Genomic DNA, 18,083 nt, shown 5'->3' on the forward strand with positions numbered 1-18,083 from the left:
GGATAGGTGAGGACCTGGGCCTTGAGGCAGCCCTAGGGGTCAGGAGCTGTTGGAGGCTCTAGGTGGAATACCTAGAGAGAAGCAGGTACAGTATCCAATGTTGGTCTGTCTCAGATCCCAGGAGGGGAGCAGGGGCTCAGGCCCAGCTCCTGTCCCTGCCTGAAGCATGCACAATAATCACCAGGGAGGAATCCAAGTCTAACACAGGACCTGCTGAGTGTTCCACCTGGCTGATATGGCCAAGTTCATTAAATTTACTATTGCCAAGAAGGTTGAAAAGCAGATCAGGATCCTGCAGGACTCAGATCCTGTTGTGGGCAAGGGAAGGCTCCATCAACTTTGCCACAAATCAGACCTTTTGAACACACACTTTCTCCCTGATTCCACAGTGAGATACGTTCCATATTTAATAAGACATTTTTCAACTTTCCTACATTTTATGATGTTTTCTCACAATTGAATGTAAATATGAATTTCCTCAAAATTCCATTGGATTTTTACTGACTATGGTTTCAAGAGGTGACTCTGAAATTTCCTCATATAAAGTGATGAGGATTGGACTATTTAACTCTGACGTGTCTTTCAGCTCTCCATTCTATGACTTTGGATGATGGAGGAGACAGTGACATTCAAAGACGTGGCCGTGGACTTCACCCAGGAGGAGTGGGGCCTCTTGGACCGTCTTCAGAAGGAGCTGTACAAGGAGGTCATGCTGGAGAATGCCCAGAACCTGCTTTCCCTGGGTAAGGACACTTTCCCTGCTCACTCTGAGTCTGCAACCAAAGGGAACGTCTCCATTCCCTGGTATGCAGGCTTTGGAACATCTGTCAGTCATCAGAGAAGAGTGTTGGGCTCTTGTGCCCAAGAGACAGAGTCCTCCTGCTCCCTGGTTTTCCTATAGAAAGTCTTTGCATTGTGTGATAGGAAGCTGAGGCTTTTCTTTGTTGTTCCTGAGGCAGTCTCTTACAGTTCTAGGCAGCCTCAGGTCAAAGGTCCAGTCAGTGCGGAAGAATCTCAGGGGTTATTGGGTCTAACCTCTGCTGGACATGGATTTTGCTGCCAAATCTCTGAGAAGTGCTCAGGCTGCTTTTCCTTGCAGCCCCTTCCTCTTGGGATGGGCCTAATATTTGGAATATTCTTCTGTTTAACAAGCACACATTAGTAGCACATAGCTTTGACTTGTGGCCAGTTTAGCAGGTTTGTCCTTAATCCTCCTTCATCTTTCCCTAAACTTCTCACACAAATGGTGGGAAAGGAACTAAAGTGAACAATCATTTACATTCACCTCCTGTTTGCCATGTCCTGGGCCAAGGTTTTTCTTTACCATATTATGTCACTTCATTCCCATAATATTCTTCCAGTTTAGGTGATATTGTTATGTCCATTTTGCACTTGAGAAACTGAGGCAAGCGGAGGTTAAATGACTCATCCAGGGGCAAACAGCTCCCAACTCTCTGAGACTGTATTTAAACCCAGACCTTCCTGACTCCAGGCCCAGGCCTCTCTCCACTGCACCACCAGCTGACTCTGATTTCTGGACAATGGAAACCATGCCATGGGTCCATCCTTTCATGAAGAAGACAAGATAAAATTCTATGACTCCAAAGTATAACATGATTTTCTCCCCCACCTCCCCCCAGAACTCCCCAAAATAAATGCTATGGAAACTTTCCTTCAGGAATTTTGGGAACCATTCTGGGGTCCTTGCTTGCATGCCCCTGTGAGTTCTAGCAATCACAGACTGGCTGAGAAATAGGATTTGGACCCTTATGGGAGACTTTCCCCCAGGGATCCAAACACCCCCTGAATGAACAGTGCACACAGTTTATATGGGGGTCAGGGAGTGAGGAGCCAGGCAGGGGGCAGGGCAAAGGGTGATACATCAAGGTCCCTGTTGCTTGGGCTTGAGGCTGATCTGACACAGTTTCCCTTTTACCCAGTTGTGGGTCTAGGGGTTTCTGCCAGAATGGAGCATGACAGGATGGGGGCAGAGGTTTTGGCTGTTCCTCACAACACGTTGTACAACACGTCCTGCTTTGGGTTCTTTGTATCACAAGTACTAAGGGGTCAGTACAGACGCCTGTGTGTGACCAGAATGGAGTGAGCTCTAAATGAGCAGCTGTGTATCCTCACCCCTTTTCCTAAAGAGAACTAATTACAAGTCTCTCTTCTTCATCCCTGACTAATTCCCCACTTGCAGGACTGCCAGGTCCCAGAGAAGATGTGATCTCTTATTTTGAGCAAAGGGAAGCACCCTGGATCCTGGAGGAAGAAGGCCTGAGGAGCCTCTGTCCAGGTGAGTGAGGTGAAAGCAGGTATATGAGAGCTGTGATTGTGAGAGACTGCTTTGTGTTGGGGTGAAGCAAGTGCTATATTTGGGGGCAGGAAGGCCTGCCTTGTAATTATTTTTTAGATTTTTTTATTAGCAGTGACTTCCTGGGCCAGTCACTGAACCATGGAACCTCTGTTTCCCTATATGTAAAATGAGGGGCTTCGACTCCGTGGCCTTTCAGCTTCTTCCCGGAGATAAATTTATCATCTTATATGGAGTTTCTATTTGGAATTTAGGGAATGAAATGTCAAATGGGTTACACCTCTCCAATATGAACTCTCTTAGACCTTCTTCAAACCAACAAACATTTATTAAGATCTCCTGCAGCCCAGACCCTTTGCTAAGCACTGGGGACCTAAAGGAATGAAAGTGTCTTCCTCAGCCCTCAGAGATTTCACAGTCTGGTGAGCAGTCAAACAACTGTATAGAAAGCCAGTGTGGACAGTTAAATGGGAGCTGGACATGACAGGGAAGGCCCTGAAGTGGGGAAGACTGAGAAACCCTTTTTATGGGAGGGGTGCTCTAGCTGGGGCTTCAGAGAGGCCAGGAGAAGCATTCTAGGCAAGAGGGAGAGTTAGAAAAACCCAGGGAGTCAGGAGGAGGAGTGTCCTGTTCCCAGAACAGAAAGGAGGCCCACACCACTGGGTTATAGCATGTATGGGGGGGGAGATGGGGTGAACAAAGACTGGAAGAGTCGGAGAAGGGGAGGTGATGAAGTGTTCAACAGCCCAAGGGAGGATTTTACACGGGATCCTTTTGCTGGGGAGTCAGGAGGCTGTTGAGCGGGTGGTGACAGGATCTTGTGAGACCTTTAGGAAGATGAACTTGACAACTGGGTTGGGGATACTCTGGACTGGGGGGAGATGAGACAGCCAGAAGAACCAGCAGGCTCTGAAATACCTCAGGTGTGAGGTGACCGGGGCCTGAATGCAGACAGTGACAGTCTTGGGGGAGAGGGGTGTATGGGAGAGATGTCACCCAAGTGGAATCCCAGGACTTTGCTCTAGAGCAATATGGGGTCAGGAGTGTGAATGTGTGAGAGTCAATGAGGAGGGCCTGACCCTGCATCTCTGAGCCTGGACTGTTGAGGACGCTTGGGATAACGTTAAGAATGTGGGCAGATGGGAGCACTGGGGGAAAGAGAATGGGTTTCATTCTGCACCAGGAGAGAGTAGTGTCACTGAGGCTTGGAGAGGAGAGTATCAAGAAAAAGGGGTGACGGGCACTGCCAAAGCCTGCCAAGAAGTCAAGAAGAATGAGGGTCAAGAAATGGCCATAGAATTTAGCGAAAGGATGACCTCTTTGTCTGATACTGAGGCCCAAAAGGAAATGGAGCATCTGAGTAATCTGAAATAAGGAGAATAAGAGAACTCTTTAAAAATGTCCAGCTTTTCCAATGAAACTGGAGGCAAGCTCTTAAGGAAGAAGGAGAAGGTGTGGATAGGGTGTGAGGGGGGAGAGAAAAAGCCACCAGGGAAGGTTGGGGATGAATGAAAAGATATGGAAAAGCTGCTGTGGTGAGTGGGATGGGGAGTTATCAGGAAGATGTTGAAGCATTGCCTTAGCATCTGAGATTGTGCATCCTAAATCTCTAGTGGACCCAGGCAGCCTGGTTCCATGGTTTTCTTCCTCTCATCCAGCAGCCCATGAGTAGGAATGAAGACTGCCGCCTTACCTGGAAATGATCCAAGGCCAAGCTTTGCATTAATCATCACCCAAGTCCCTTTCCTGATCTCTCTGGCTCAGTCTCTTTTCTATTTTTGGAGAATCATTGACCAGGTTCCTGTAGCAGACAAGCATCCCCATTTAGATAGCTGGCTATTAGAGTCTTGGAGGTGTCCTATCATTGGAGACACCCTTCATGAGTGTAGAAAATAATCTCTGTGATCTTCAGTGTTGGGTCTGTTCAGATTCCACCAGGGTCAGAACCTAAGTAAGGTGGCTATTTAGAGGTGAGTGGTTGCAAGAAAGAGAGAACCATGAACTGCTTAACGTGTCAATGACAGATTTTTTTTTTCAAATCCTTTGGAGCACTGTCTAGAACCTCCAAGGGGTTTGTGAACCCTATATGGGGAAGAGCTTCAAGAGGACTTATAGAATATTAGGGTGTCCATTTCCTTACAAAAGGATGTTAGACCCAAAGTCATGCATGAGACAAATATTTTGAGACATGGGAAATGCCATGCATTTTCCAAGGTGTGTTTATGAGGCGGATTTTTTCTTTCTTAGTACAAACATTTAATTTTTTAATATAATATTTTGTTTTCACCTGTTAAATATTAAAACAACTTTTAAAATTTGATTAAATTTAAAATTCCAAATTCCTTCAGTCCTTCCCCTTTCCCTTCCATGAGATGGTGAGCAATATTACATGGCTTATACACGTGCAGTCTTTATGACGAGGATTTTATTTTTATTGTGGTAAGCAGAAACATTTAGGGACAGCATTTTTATTAAAAGGAAAATAAGTAATCACTATCAAAATAAATTAATTGGCCAAGGAGTAGCTAGATGGTGCAGTTAATAGAGTACTCGTCCTAAAATCAGGAGGATCTGAGTTCAAATCCCGCTAGAGACACTTGACACTTACTAGTTGTGTGACCCTAGACAAGTCTTGACCCTGACTGCCTTGCTAAAAAAAAAATTTTTTCCGAAAAAGTTTAAATAGTCCAGCATTTTTATGTTTTAGGTAAATTACAAAAAAGAGCCCTGGTATTCTTCATGTAACTTCAAATATTGCAACAGAAAACAAAAACATCACAATCATTACATTATATTTAGAAATGTGAGAAACGTTGAAATAATTTGAATATTTAGTATGAATGCACCAAATAGCATATTATCTGTGAAGAAAGGATTGAAAGTGCAAACGAAGAAAGTGAGAAGGAAAGACTGATTGCAAGCAACCTTTCTAGTACTGTGGATGGAGCACGCTAAGTCACAGTTTGGAGTTCATGTCTCATATTTGGAATTTGGGTTCAAGTCACTCAGCCATTCTGAGCTCACGGCCTGAGTAGTTCTTGGAAGAAGAACACTCTTCCTCTGTCACAGGTTTGTTGTGAGGATCCCATGTCACTATGGGGGAAGCTCTTTGTAAATTAAATCATCCTTGGGATGGGAGCTAATGGCATTTTGAATTAATGGGATCTGCCCAGTTGAAGACTTTTGAAGTTTGAAGACTTTAATCTTTGCCTGTGGAAAGATAATGTAAAGGAATTTATATTGTTCCAGTCAAGGGAAGGGAATATAATTATATACGTGTCTGTGTGTATATGTTTAATTGCTTGTTTCTTTCAGGAGGGACCAGACTTGAAGTGAGAGAGACTCCTGCAGAGCTCAGCCTTTCTGTGGAAGAAACTGAGGGGAAAAGATTCATGGGTGGTGGTACCTGTGACTACACTTGGAGAGAAATCTCTGCTTTTCATGAGGGAATGAACACTGGAGGGAAACTTTATGAATGTAATCAGTGCAGAAAGTCTTTTAAAAAGATGTCCAATCTTACCGTACATCAGAGAATCCACACTGGAGAGAAACCTTATGAATGTAATCATTGTGGAAAGGCTTTTACAAAGATGTGCAGTCTTACTGTACATCAGAGAATCCACACTGGAGAGAAACCTTACGAATGCAGTCATTGCGGAAAGGCTTTTACACAGAGGACTCTACTAAATAAACATCAGAGAATCCACACTGGAGAGAAACTTTATGAATGTAATCAGTGTGGAAAATCTTTTACACAGTGGACCCATCTTACCATACATCAGAGAATCCACACTGGAGAGAAACCTTATGAATGTAATCAATGTGGAAAGGCTTTTACCCGGAAAGACAGTCTCACCCTACATCAGAGAATCCATACTGGGGAGAAACCTTATGAATGCAATCAGTGTGGAAAGGCTTTTAGAGACCACTTCAGTCTTGTTGAACATGGGAGAATCCACACTGGAGAGAAACTTTATGAATGTGATCAATGTGGAAAATCTTTTATAAAGGCTGCGAATCTTACTGTACATCAGAGAATCCACACTGGAGAGAAACCTTATGAATGTAGTCAATGTGGAAAGGCTTTTACAAAGATGTCCAATCTTACTGTACATCAGAGAATCCATACTACAGAGAAGCCTTATGAATGCAATCAGTGTGGAAAGACTTTTAGAGAGAGCTTCAGTCTTGTTGAACATGGAAGAATCCACACTGGAGAGAAACTTTATGAATGTAATCTATGTGGAAAATCTTTTACAAAGGGGACCACTCTAACCAAACATCAGAGAATCCACACTGGAGAGAAACCTTATGAATGTAATAAATGTAGAAAGGCTTTTATATGGAGATGCAGTCTTACCCTACATCAGAGAATACACACTGGGGAGAAACCTCATGAATGTAAACAGTGTGGAAAGGCTTTTATACAGAGAGGCAGTCTTACGCTACATCAGAGAATACACACTGGGGAGAAACCTTATGAATGCAACCAGTGTGGAAAGGCTTTCAGAGGAAACTCTTCTCTAATTAAACATCAGCAAATCCACACTGAAAAAAAAACATTATTAATGCAATTATTGTGTTAAAGATTTTACACAGAAGACCCTGTAGCACCAATGTAGTAGTTACAGCACTGATGGTGATTATGAATATGCCAATGTAATTCTGAATCACAAGATATAACAGACTGTCCACATAGAAGACAGAAGCAAAACATTTATTGACACCAGAAAGCCAAATCCATCATAGCAACATAGAATTTAATACACCATAACATAGTGGGGAGCCACACCATCCTTTAGCCTTCCCAGAAACCAATACTCACAAGCTTAGCTATCTCCCTGGGTGCCTCCTATCCTCACTGCAGCTCTGATACAGTATTTACAGTACTGACCATGACTATAAATATTCCCACATGGTGCTTGATCACAAAATATAGCACACTCTCCATATGTAAGACAGAAATAAAACATTTATTTACAAATCCCAAAACCAGTAAGCCGATTCCATCATAGCAGCAAAGAATTTAATAAGCTATGATAGCATAGAGAGCCGCATCATCCTTTAGCGTTCCCTCAAACCAACATAAGCCTAGCTGTCACAGCAGGTGACAAAAATCTTTTACTCATGAGCCAAACTGTCTCCTTACCTGAGATGCATGCTCTCCTCCCAACTCTGTAGTCTAGCTCTGACTCCCAGCTGTGCTCCACACTTCAAGTTCCTGCCACCAGATGTTCCTTGTGATTAAGTTCAGCTTATTAAGATACTGGGAGTATCTTCAAAGGAAGTAAAATCTGCAGATTTCCTTAGCCTTATTAAGTGGCAGGGAAGATCTTCAAATTTCCATGACTGTCATATTTGGCCCCAAGATCTTTCATGTCCTTTACGTGGTAAAAATACATTAACAAAGCATTTCATCATAGATTAATGGGAATTTATAGGTAACCAGTGTCAAAATAACTTTATAACAGTATAATAAGAATAACCCAAAATAAAGCCACAAAACTATCTTACAGTTGGGGTTTGAGCAGGAGCACTCCACCATGGCCCCCTCTAATGACTGGGGCTCAAAATCTCAGACTATGGGGTGAAGGTCTCTTTTTTCATAGCTACTTCCTGCTGAAATTGGACGTAGAGCTTTCCCTGACCTAATAGGTCCCATTCAAGAGGTCAGTTCTTTAGCTGGCATCTAAACCTTTGTTAATGCCAGTTCCAGGGGTGACACACCACAATCATGGACGGGTATGACATCTAGCTTAAGTGTTCAGGCATCTGGGCAGGTGGAGGGTACTGAACGTGCAGGAAACAAATCTCACAAATTTAGTAGACTCAAAACGAAAAGGAAACAGAGGATTAGCTGTGCTTCTGGAGTTCATGAATTCCCTATCATAGCCTCATTCACAGTAGAGTATATGAGTTCAGGGTACAACTTGGTAATCCTCTTCTGAATAAACAACAGTTACATTATTATCTTTCCCATGTGCTGTAATTTCTGTAGCCTTTGTAACGTGGTCTGGCTCTGTAGCGGCAATCACCCCAGCGTCCCCAGGGTGGCTGCCAACTCAGGTTCTTGGATCTGCTTTGTTAAAGGAAAGCAACTCAAAATGGGTTAACAAGCTTACTTTAATTAGTCAAACACACATTGTTTACCTAGTTCAGGGGGAAAAGGTCAGCACCGAACTTCAGAGTATACAGACAGAATTATCAAGACAGAGAAACAGGTCAAGTAGAAAGTTTTCCAAACTGTCCAACCATTACATCCATACCAAATCAGCATCTGGGTTTCAAAGCCAGGAGGCCCTGGACAACGGCTTCCCAGAGTTTCATCTGATCAAATCACAGAACACTTCTCAAAGTGAGCCCCAAAACAAAGCTACACATCAGGGCTTATATAGCCTTCTCCTGACTCAGAGAATGTAACAACCTTATTGACTCACTGGCCAATCAAGAAGTATCTACTGAAAAACAAGCCTCCCACCCCAGGCTCCAGGTGCACTTTTGCTTAGGGGCAGGGAAGATCTTTAAAATTTACATTCCCATTACTGGCTTCCACTTTACCCATACTTTAGCTCCTGATTTCATTCTATCAGTAGAACCCAATCCTTCAGTTAGTCTAATAGTTATTTTGGAAGGAGGGTGTAAGGGTTATGGGATTTAAAAGATCTTCCATGCCCCATTGGACTTGCTGACGTAGCAGGAAGGGGCAGAGCAAGAGGAAGCGGAAGCCAAGCTAGAGTTCCTGCGGTGGCTAGCAGTGGCTGCGACGGTGGCAGCAGCAGCAGAGGCAGCGGCAGCACAAAGCCATTTTTGAGTCAGCCAGAATTTCTGCTAAGGACTCCTGCTGAGTACTGCCAGGGGCCGGAGCTGCTGGGAGCGCACTTCCCGGACGCTGGGTGGTTGCTGTGAGTGGGGAGAGGAGGACCTTTGCCTGAGGTAGCCTGTTCTGTTTTAAAGGCTTGAGAATGTGGGTGCTTTCTACTTTATCTACCTGTGCCAATGTCATAACTACTCTGATGGCTTTCACTTTCTGGTTTTGGGACTCAGTCTTTTGGTATCTTAATAAATTTTCTAGCTTATTCCCCCATATGGCAAGCATGATGTATTTTGTGATAGATAATTATATCAGCATATTTGTAATCTTCATTGGCATTGTGAATATGGCATTTTTGATACATTTGGCGACGGGGATGGGATTACAAAATGTCAGGCCTCTATTTGGAAGCAGTGGGGCTTTAGAGGGAGAAATGGTTATTCCAGGATGGGAGGATTTGCCTTATTCCTCTCTAGCCAGAGAATGGGCTAAAAGCACAGGGCCCTGTGAAAACTGGGAACTAAGGCTAAAAGAGGGAGAACCTGGAGATTTGGAAAGATGTTTGAAAGGAATACCCATAGAACCAGGCAAAGAACTGGCAGGACTGTGCAGGAGAGGCTGGGTGCTTCTAACAAGTTATCGCTTTATGTGTAAAAGTAGGGATAAGCTGCTGGAGGAAAGAGCTCGGATGGCTAGGGAGTCATCTGGTTTGCCTGAGGATTCTTCTGTGTCACAGCACTCAGAAGAGCAAACTGGAGGGACTCATGTGGTCCAGGAGCAAGCTACTGTTCATGTAGCTAAAAGGAAGCAAAAAACTAGCAGAACGAATGTGCATGCAGCTTTTGTACAGGCTGGGCAGAGTTGCCCTGACAGCTTTCAGGAGAATGTGTGTGAGGAGAATGGAGCAAGGTTAGATGAGGAGTCTTCTAATATAGAAGCTCTCCCCATATGAAGAAGAAGACAGGAGAACCACCGTGGCAAAACAGAGTCCAGGGAGACAATTGAGGATTTCACTCAACAGGAGATCACTGATATATTGAGTAGATTTACCCAAAGAATGGGGGAGTCTTTAGTGTCTTGGATAGTAAGAATCACTGATGAAAGCGCCGGAGGAATAACACTGGACAGTGAGGACTGCTTAAAATTCATAAGTATCAGTCAGAATCATTTTGTACACCAAGCTTTTAGGGATCACCATATGCAAGGAGGAAATAACAAAACTAATCTTCTAGCTTTAGCTGCAGAAGGATGCAAAAAGCAATATCCTACTGAATCTATGTGGCCTAGGGGAGACAGACCCTGGTACTCACTTAGAGACTGTATGAGAAAGCTAAAGGAGGAGATAATGAAAACTGCTATCCTGATTGGAGATGCAAATGCACATTATGATACCCCCCTAGGAGTTCCTCATAGAAATATCATAGTGAAGACGGCTCCTCCTGCATATAAGCACCTAATTCTAACTCTTTTAATTGGAGAAATAGGGCACCCTCTTTCAGAGGTGCTGGATAAGATTTCACAATTAAGCGATTTAGGGGAATGGGAAAAAGACAAATTGCCTCGAGAGAGAAGAGTAAACAGCCAGAGGATTCAGAGACAAAATAGACGACAAGAAGGGAACTGTTTACTGCTCTATTAAGAGCAGGGGTGGACTTTAGAAGAATAGATGGTATTCCAACTGAAGAGCTGCATAAGCTGTACCAAGAAAAGGTACTTAGCATTAGAATGAACAGGGAAGCAGGAACCACCCCCGCAGGTATTTCTGAATCTGAATCTTTGTATCCAAGTTTGCCCCACCTTCTTAGTAATTTAGTAAAAAATTACTTCTTAGTAAAAAACCTTCATAGTAATGGCAATTAAAGATTCCCCTGTATTGGCTTGGTTTTCAAACTGATTGTGTTAAAACCCAGAGCTTGTTAATCCCACCTGTGGGATGGACTTTTTGATGTGAAAAGAAAGTCCTGAACTGGGAGGAGCTGGTGAGGTAGATTTGGAGAGACACTAGAGAGAGGCAGAAGATCTTTTTGGAAGCAGCACCTCGTGGGGAGAGAGAGAGACTAAGAGAATTGCTGGTGGCCGCTTTGAATTGCCCTGGACTTTTGAGACCTGCCCCCTGAGCTGCCAAGGACTGAGGAGACATGGCTGTTTTGCTGGTACTTTGTCTGTTTTGATGTTGTTTTGCCAGATTTGTCCACTGGTGAAAGACAGTCCTTTTGTTGAAGAAGTCCTGGAACCTGGCTGTTCGCTAAGAAGCCCTGAGACTGTCCTGTAGACAGAGAGTGAATACTGTCCACTGGTGAGGGACAGTGCTGTTGTTGCAGGGGTCTGGGAGCCTTTCTGTTGGTTCAGAAGCCCTGAAGAAGGATTTTCTTGTTGTATGTTTACAGAAATCCTGGGAGAGGGTTTTGCTAATGTGTTCAGGGGTTCTAGGACTGTTCTACAGACAGAGGATGAATTCATGAAGGGACTGGCAATGTATCTTATGGCCTTGCTAAGCCTTGTCTCCCCAGGAACTAAGATTGCTGAGAACTTGCCTCGTGTCAAGATGAAGAAAAGACCTCCATTTGGGTATTAAGTGCTGTGTTTAAACTTGATGTAACTCTGGGGTAGATTCAATTGTGATCCAGGGGTGGGGAACTTTTGACCTTATTGTGCTCTGTGATTGACAAATGAAGGTACTTTACTTATGTTTGGAAACTAATCTCCATTTGAGAAGAGGGGTTTTGTGGTGGACCAAATGAAGGTATAGCCTAGGGGTGGAGAAGTATTTAGAACAGGGACTTTGTAATTGATTGAATGATTGGAAGGTCCTGGGGTGGGGTAGTACTTGGAGATTATTTAATCACACTTAGTAAATGCTGTATTTTGAATGATGTCATGTTTTGATCTTCTCTGTTCTTGGTTTGTCACTGAATAAAATGGAGAGCACCTATGCTGGTATTCTGAACCTGGGAAGTTGCCTTTCTTTTGGCATTACATTACACCAGATGATGTTCCAAAGGCTGTAGAGATTATAGCACATGGAAGGGATAACACTGTAACTATTGTTTATTCTGGAGAATATGATTGCAAAATTGTACCCTTAACTCATTTATTCTACCGTGAGTGAGGCTACAATAGTCTGGTTATTGTCTTTTTGCTTCTTCTTGATTTTTTTTGTCTGTTCACCTTGTTTGCTAGATTTGTTTCCACAGGCTTGGTACCCTCCACCTGTAGATCCCTGATAGCTTAAGCTGGATGTCACCACCTGTCTGCAACTGTGATGTGTCACCCTTGGACCTGGCATCAAGCATATTAAGAACTGACCTCTCAAATGGGACCCCTTAGGACAGGGACAGCTCTACATCTGATTTCAGCAGCAAGTAGCCATGGAAGAAGAGACCTTCACCCCTTACCACAAGATTTTGGGGCCCCATTTGTTTGGGGTGGGAGGAATGATGGGGAGCTTGTGCTCAAGCCCCACCCTAAAATATGGTTTTCTGTGTTTATTGTGTGCTATTCTTGTTATATTTTTGTGAAATGTTGTTGACACCAGTTATTCCTACTGTATTTTTGCCAAGTAAGGGACATGAAAGATCTTGGGGCCAAATGTAAGGGTTATGGGATTTAAAAGATCTTCCATGCCCCATTGGACTTGCTGATGTAGCAGGAAGGGGCAGAGCAAGAGGAAGTGGAAGCCAAGCTGGAGTTCCTGCGGTGGCTAGCAGTGGCTGCTATGGCGGCAGCAGCAGCAGAGGCAGCGGCAGCACAAAGCCATTTTTGAGTCAGCCAGAATTTCTGCTAAGGACTCCTGCTGAGGACTGCCAGGGGCCGGAGCTGCTGGGAGCGAGCGCACTTCCCGGACGCTGGGTGGTTGCTGTGAGTGGGGAGAGGAGGACCTTTGCCTGAGGCAGCCTGTTCTGTTTTAAAGGCTTGAGAATGTGGGTGCTTTCTACTTTATCTACCTGTGCCAATGTCATAACTACTCTGATGGCTTTCACTTTCTGGTTTTGGGACTCAGTCTTTTGGTATCTTAATAAATTTTCTAGCTTATTCCCCCATAATGTATTTTGTGATGGATAATTATATCAGCATATTTGTAATCTCCATTGCCATTGTGAATATATCATTGCTGATACAGAGGGTCAGTTTTCAACACTGGAACAAGCAAAGTGATTATTTGCAGCAAGGGAGAGATCTCTTAGATGGTACTGAAGTTGGGGCTTCATGGTACAGAGTGAACTCTATATTTCAGGGGGAAACCCTCCATTTTCCAAACATCACACTCAAAGCACATTATCAGTTTATGCTCTATTAAATAAACCTCTGTGAATTCTTAGCTGTAGAAGACCTTGGTTATGGGGTAGTCGATTTGCCTGGAGCATTGAGGAGAGGGTTTGGGGAACTTGAAGTAGAAACTTCAGGCTCTGCTTACTTAGAGAGGTGGACTTCAGGCTCCCTGGGGATCTAAAACTTGCTTATGGGAGCTAGATCAAATACCCTTTTACTAAACTATTTAGGCTGAAGAGCTCAGATGTAACACACACTTTAGTAGCTCAGATGTATCCCAGGCTTACTATATGGGATAATGATTAACTTGTATTTGTACCTTTGTTTCACAAGCTTCTTTTCCCTTGTCTAACTGTTCCCATGCCATTCAGAAAAAAAAAATCCTATTCCAGGGATTTAACCTTTCAGGTAGGCAGATGACAAGCCCATGCAGCTCTGATGTAGCTACTGTACCTTCCCTCCTTTTTCTTTTTGGAGGAAGTTTACTCAAATTAACTTCACTGCAGCCCTAGCTCAGTTATAGCCAGGACAACAGGGACAAAAAATCTTAACGGTTCAGACCTCTTACTGCCTCCTCAGCTCCGTCAGAGCTGGATGACAGCGAGGGCTCCGTAGCCCTAGCTGAGAAGAACTGGGAGCACAGGGAAGAGAGTCTTAGCGGATTTCTCTTTGACCTTTTGCTCAAATAAACTTTTCTCAGGTGTTCATTCCTTTAAAATGTCAGATCTACTCCAAGACTTTAAGAGAAACTGTTTCTCATACAACATATATAATACAACTGGTTACCAGTAACAATCATCGCCTTAATTTTGAACTTTGAAATAAAAACAATTGAATAACCAAGCTGGTGACCTTAAACTTCAGTTTTTGTAGTGCCAAATAGTAATCAGAATGAATTCAATTACCTGGATCTATATTCCCAATGATGTTGTACAGTTCTCTTTCTGTGACCCAGGAAAGAGTTAAGTGTTAGTCCTATTTCAAAGTGCAGCTTGAAAACCTACTTCTCTTTGATCATTGAAGTGACCCCTTTTCCCTTAGACAGATTTTTTTTTGGGGGGGGAGAAATTTCCCATTCTCTTTCTGTCCATTTGTCTTTCTACTTCGAGAACTTCAGCTGGAGTTCAAGGAGTAGAAGGAGAAGTGGTTTTCTGCCAGCAGTCTTTCTTAAGAGATTATTAATCTTTCTAGCTCAGGTACAGCATTCTTTTGGCTGCTTGGGTACATTTGGATTACAGAGTGGCAGATTTAAAAATTTCTTTACACAGACAGACAGAATATACAAAAATAAAACACAGCAGGGCAAAAGAAAGAAGGTTTCCTCTTTTCTACCTGCCAGTATCTCAGAGACAGGGTACACACAAAACAACACAACACACAGACAGTGACATCTAGCAACAATCTACACACAAATAGACAGTTTAAGATACAGTAACACTTTTACAGCAAACACAAAATTCAGAAGAGAGGGAAAAGAAAAAAACAAAACAGAAACTCCATCAGTGTCCTGACCTTGGAGGCCTGTAGGGGCCGTACCGCCGCGTTCAGCTAGCCTCCTACCTTTACCTGGGGCCGAGTGAGAGTTCTCGGTGAACACCCCCTAGGCACTTTCACAGACTGAGTACTCACCGAACAGAACAGAACACTCTTGGATCGAATTGAAAAAATTTGGATAGGACTCAGATTCCGGTCCACTCAGGGAAGCAATGCAAGCCTGGGGCTGAGGAATTTCACTCGGTGGCCTCTCCTAGGTCAGACTGCTCTCCTGGCCCTCCAGGGAGCCTGGTACAGCTGTCAAAACAGAGCCAAAGGCTATCTCAGTGGAACCTCCATCTGTAATGGACACTGAGACATAACGGGACAGCTAGGCCAATTATAATTTGATAGGAGTGTTAACTGGCCGGGACTGCCTCTCAGACCAAAAGACCGCCCCTAGCTTTCTGTTAGACATAATTTTATAGACAATGTGATTGATAGTAACAGAGCATCAGCATTCAAGTAAAACTTTCTCAGTATTATTCTATTAAGACAAATCAAGACAAATCATTCCCAGTATTATTTCTGTTCAAGCAAGACATTCTCAGTATTATTCTGTTAAGACAAATTATTCCCAGTATTATTTCTGTCCAAGGAAGACATTCTCAGTATTATTCTTGTTAAGACAAATTATTAATATTATTTCTACTGAATCGAAGAGAAGCCATAGTCCCTTAACAAAGCTTTGAATGCAAACAGAAAGAGACCTGAATCCGTGGGAACCTGTGGCATGCTTTAGCAACACAGGTGAAACATTTCTTTACTACTGGAACCTATTAGGTGGTTTCCAAGGGACCCAGTAGGGGTCCCCTCTAGCAGGTTTAAGGAGGCTCTAGTGTATAATTTCTGGTGGGCACTTCAACATCAAGTCTTTGTTAAGAAACAGAACCTGTGAATCCCACAGTGGGAGCAACTTGCTGATGCAACAGGAAGGAGTGGAAATGGGAGGAGCTAATGACCATATATAAGGAGCTCAAGCTGGGACAGGCAGAACTGGTAGGAAGCATGGTTGTGATGCCAGAACCTTGTCTGTCTGTGTTGATGTTACTTTGTCAGATCTGTATGCTGATAGAGGACATTACTGTTGTTCCAGCTGGTGGAGTTGTGAATTACAAAATGCAACAGGCTCTCCACATTGAGGACAGAACCAAAGCATTTATTCAAATGCCAGAAAGCTGAATCCCAAAACAAGAAAGCCAAATTCATCTTAGTAACCAAGAAGTTGGTAAACACAACCAATGCAGCAAACACCAACATTCCCAAGCCTTCCCATACCTTCATTCTGTCAAACCTTTAAAACAAAACAGGGTCTCTTAAGCAAGAATGCCCCTCTCTCACTCATGCTAGTGGCTCAGTCTCCACACTGCTTGCTCCCAGCAGCTCTGGCTCTCTCTCAGCTTGTGCTCAGCTTTTTATTCTGGTCATTAGCTCCTCTCTTTTCCTCCCCTTCCTGTTGGATCAGCAAGTTCCTCCCACTGTGGGATTCACAGGTTGTGATTCTTAGCAAAGTCTTGATATAATCATGGCAAGGCTCAAAAGAAACTTTCACTGAAACAAGGTGCTTAATAATTAAATAGCTGAAACAAGGTGCTCAGTACTTCTTAGCAGATATAGGGTCAGCCATACTTCTGGGATCCATGAACTTACAATCATAGCAATCATTCAAAAAGATTTGTAGAGGGCAGTTTTTACTTCTCTATTCCATCGAATATCAATCCTCTTTTCTTGATACTTTTTGTATGGTTCATCAGTTGGAATACCATCAACCCCCCCCCCCCCCCCAAGTCTACCCCTGCTCTTAATAGAGCACTAAACAATCCTTTTCTTGTCGATCTATTCTGGCTTTGAATCTGCTGGCTCTTTACTCTTCTCTCTCCAAGGAATTTAACTTTTCTCCATTCTCCCTAGTCGTTTATTTGTGAAATCATATCTAGCACCTCTGAAAGAGGCGCCCTGTTTCCCCAATGCATAGAGTAAGACTTAGGTGCTGGTAAGCAGGACTGCTAAGAGCATATCTTGATATGTATTTGCATTTCCAATCATGATAACAGTTTTCCTTACTTCCTTCTTTAACTTTCTCATACAGCTCTAAGAGAATAGCAAGGTCTCTGTCCACTAGGCCACATAGAATCAGTGGGATACATTTTATTGCATCCCTCAGCAGCCGAAGGTAACAGATTTGTCATATTTTAATGAAGGAGTATTGAATATGGTAATCTCTAAAAGCTTTCTGGACAAAAGGACTCTAATACCGATAAATTTCAAGCAATCTATGCTATCTACCCATGCTCCTCCATCCCCTTCATCACTGATTCTCACCATCCAAGACACTAACAATTCTCCCATCCTGTGAGTGAATCTCTTTAATATATCAGTAACCTCCTCCTGGGTGAAATCCTCAATTATCTCCCCGAGCTTTTTTTTGGCCTTCCTGATTCTCATGCTTTCTTCTTTATATGAGGTGAACTTCTGCCCCTGCAAAAACCTCCTCATATCACATTGTATCATTTTGCACCCACGAACTCTCCTGGAAGTCATCATTGTGACAACTAGGCTCAGCCTCTGACAAAGCTGTATGAACCTTTTCCCTATTACTTTTCTGCTTCTTTTTCTGAGCCAAACCCACAACAGCCCCCTTTTCTACCACCTGAGATCCTGCTGCTTGTGCTTCTAAAGGAGAGCCTAAAAACTTTAACACAGAAAATTTCTCATTTAAAACAGCCAATTCCTTCTCCGTCTGAGTTTTGTCTTCCAGCAATTTGTGCCTACTTTTACATATAATATGGCAAACTGTTAGTAAATCCCAGCCTCTTCTACACAACCCTTCTTGTTCTCTCCCTGGTTTTATTGGTATTTCTTGCAAACATGTTTCTACATCCCTAGTTTCTCCCTTCTGTAACCTCAGTTCCCAGTTTTCACAGAGCTCTGTATTTTTAGCCCACTTGCTTCCTAGGGAGGAATAAGGTAAATCATCCCATCCTGCAATATCCATTTCTTCTTCTAATGGCCTTCTGCATCCGAAAAGAAGCCCCATATTTCATGATCCCATCACTGTCACCAAATGTAGGACCAATACAATATTGGCAGTTCCAAAAGTGACTGTAAATATGCCAACATAGTCCTCAACTGAAAGATATAAGAGAATCACCATAT

General features: G+C 43.2%; 2 protein-coding genes across 2 annotated transcripts in view; both read left to right on the forward strand.

The window, feature by feature from the left end:
• LOC138168287 (zinc finger protein ZFP2-like) overlaps window positions 1-8,281 on the forward strand; it is a 273,297-nt gene extending 265,016 nt beyond the window's left edge. The window contains exons 2-4 of the mRNA XM_069097359.1: window positions 587-743; window positions 2,201-2,296; window positions 5,630-8,281. Coding sequence (XP_068953460.1) covers window positions 608-743; window positions 2,201-2,296; window positions 5,630-6,900 — 1,503 coding nt within the window. The 5' untranslated portion in view covers window positions 587-607 and the 3' untranslated portion in view covers window positions 6,901-8,281. The remainder of the gene's footprint in view (window positions 1-586; window positions 744-2,200; window positions 2,297-5,629) is intronic.
• LOC138168284 (zinc finger protein 420-like) overlaps window positions 1-18,083 on the forward strand; it is a 771,269-nt gene that overhangs the window by 665,933 nt on the left and 87,253 nt on the right. The window lies entirely within an intron of this gene.

The sequence above is a fragment of the Petaurus breviceps genome, unplaced genomic scaffold (assembly GCF_028583685.1).
Source record: "Petaurus breviceps papuanus isolate PSGF00001 unplaced genomic scaffold, PetGlider_PUasm1.0 356, whole genome shotgun sequence".
Classification (NCBI taxonomy): domain Eukaryota; kingdom Metazoa; phylum Chordata; class Mammalia; order Diprotodontia; family Petauridae; genus Petaurus; species Petaurus breviceps.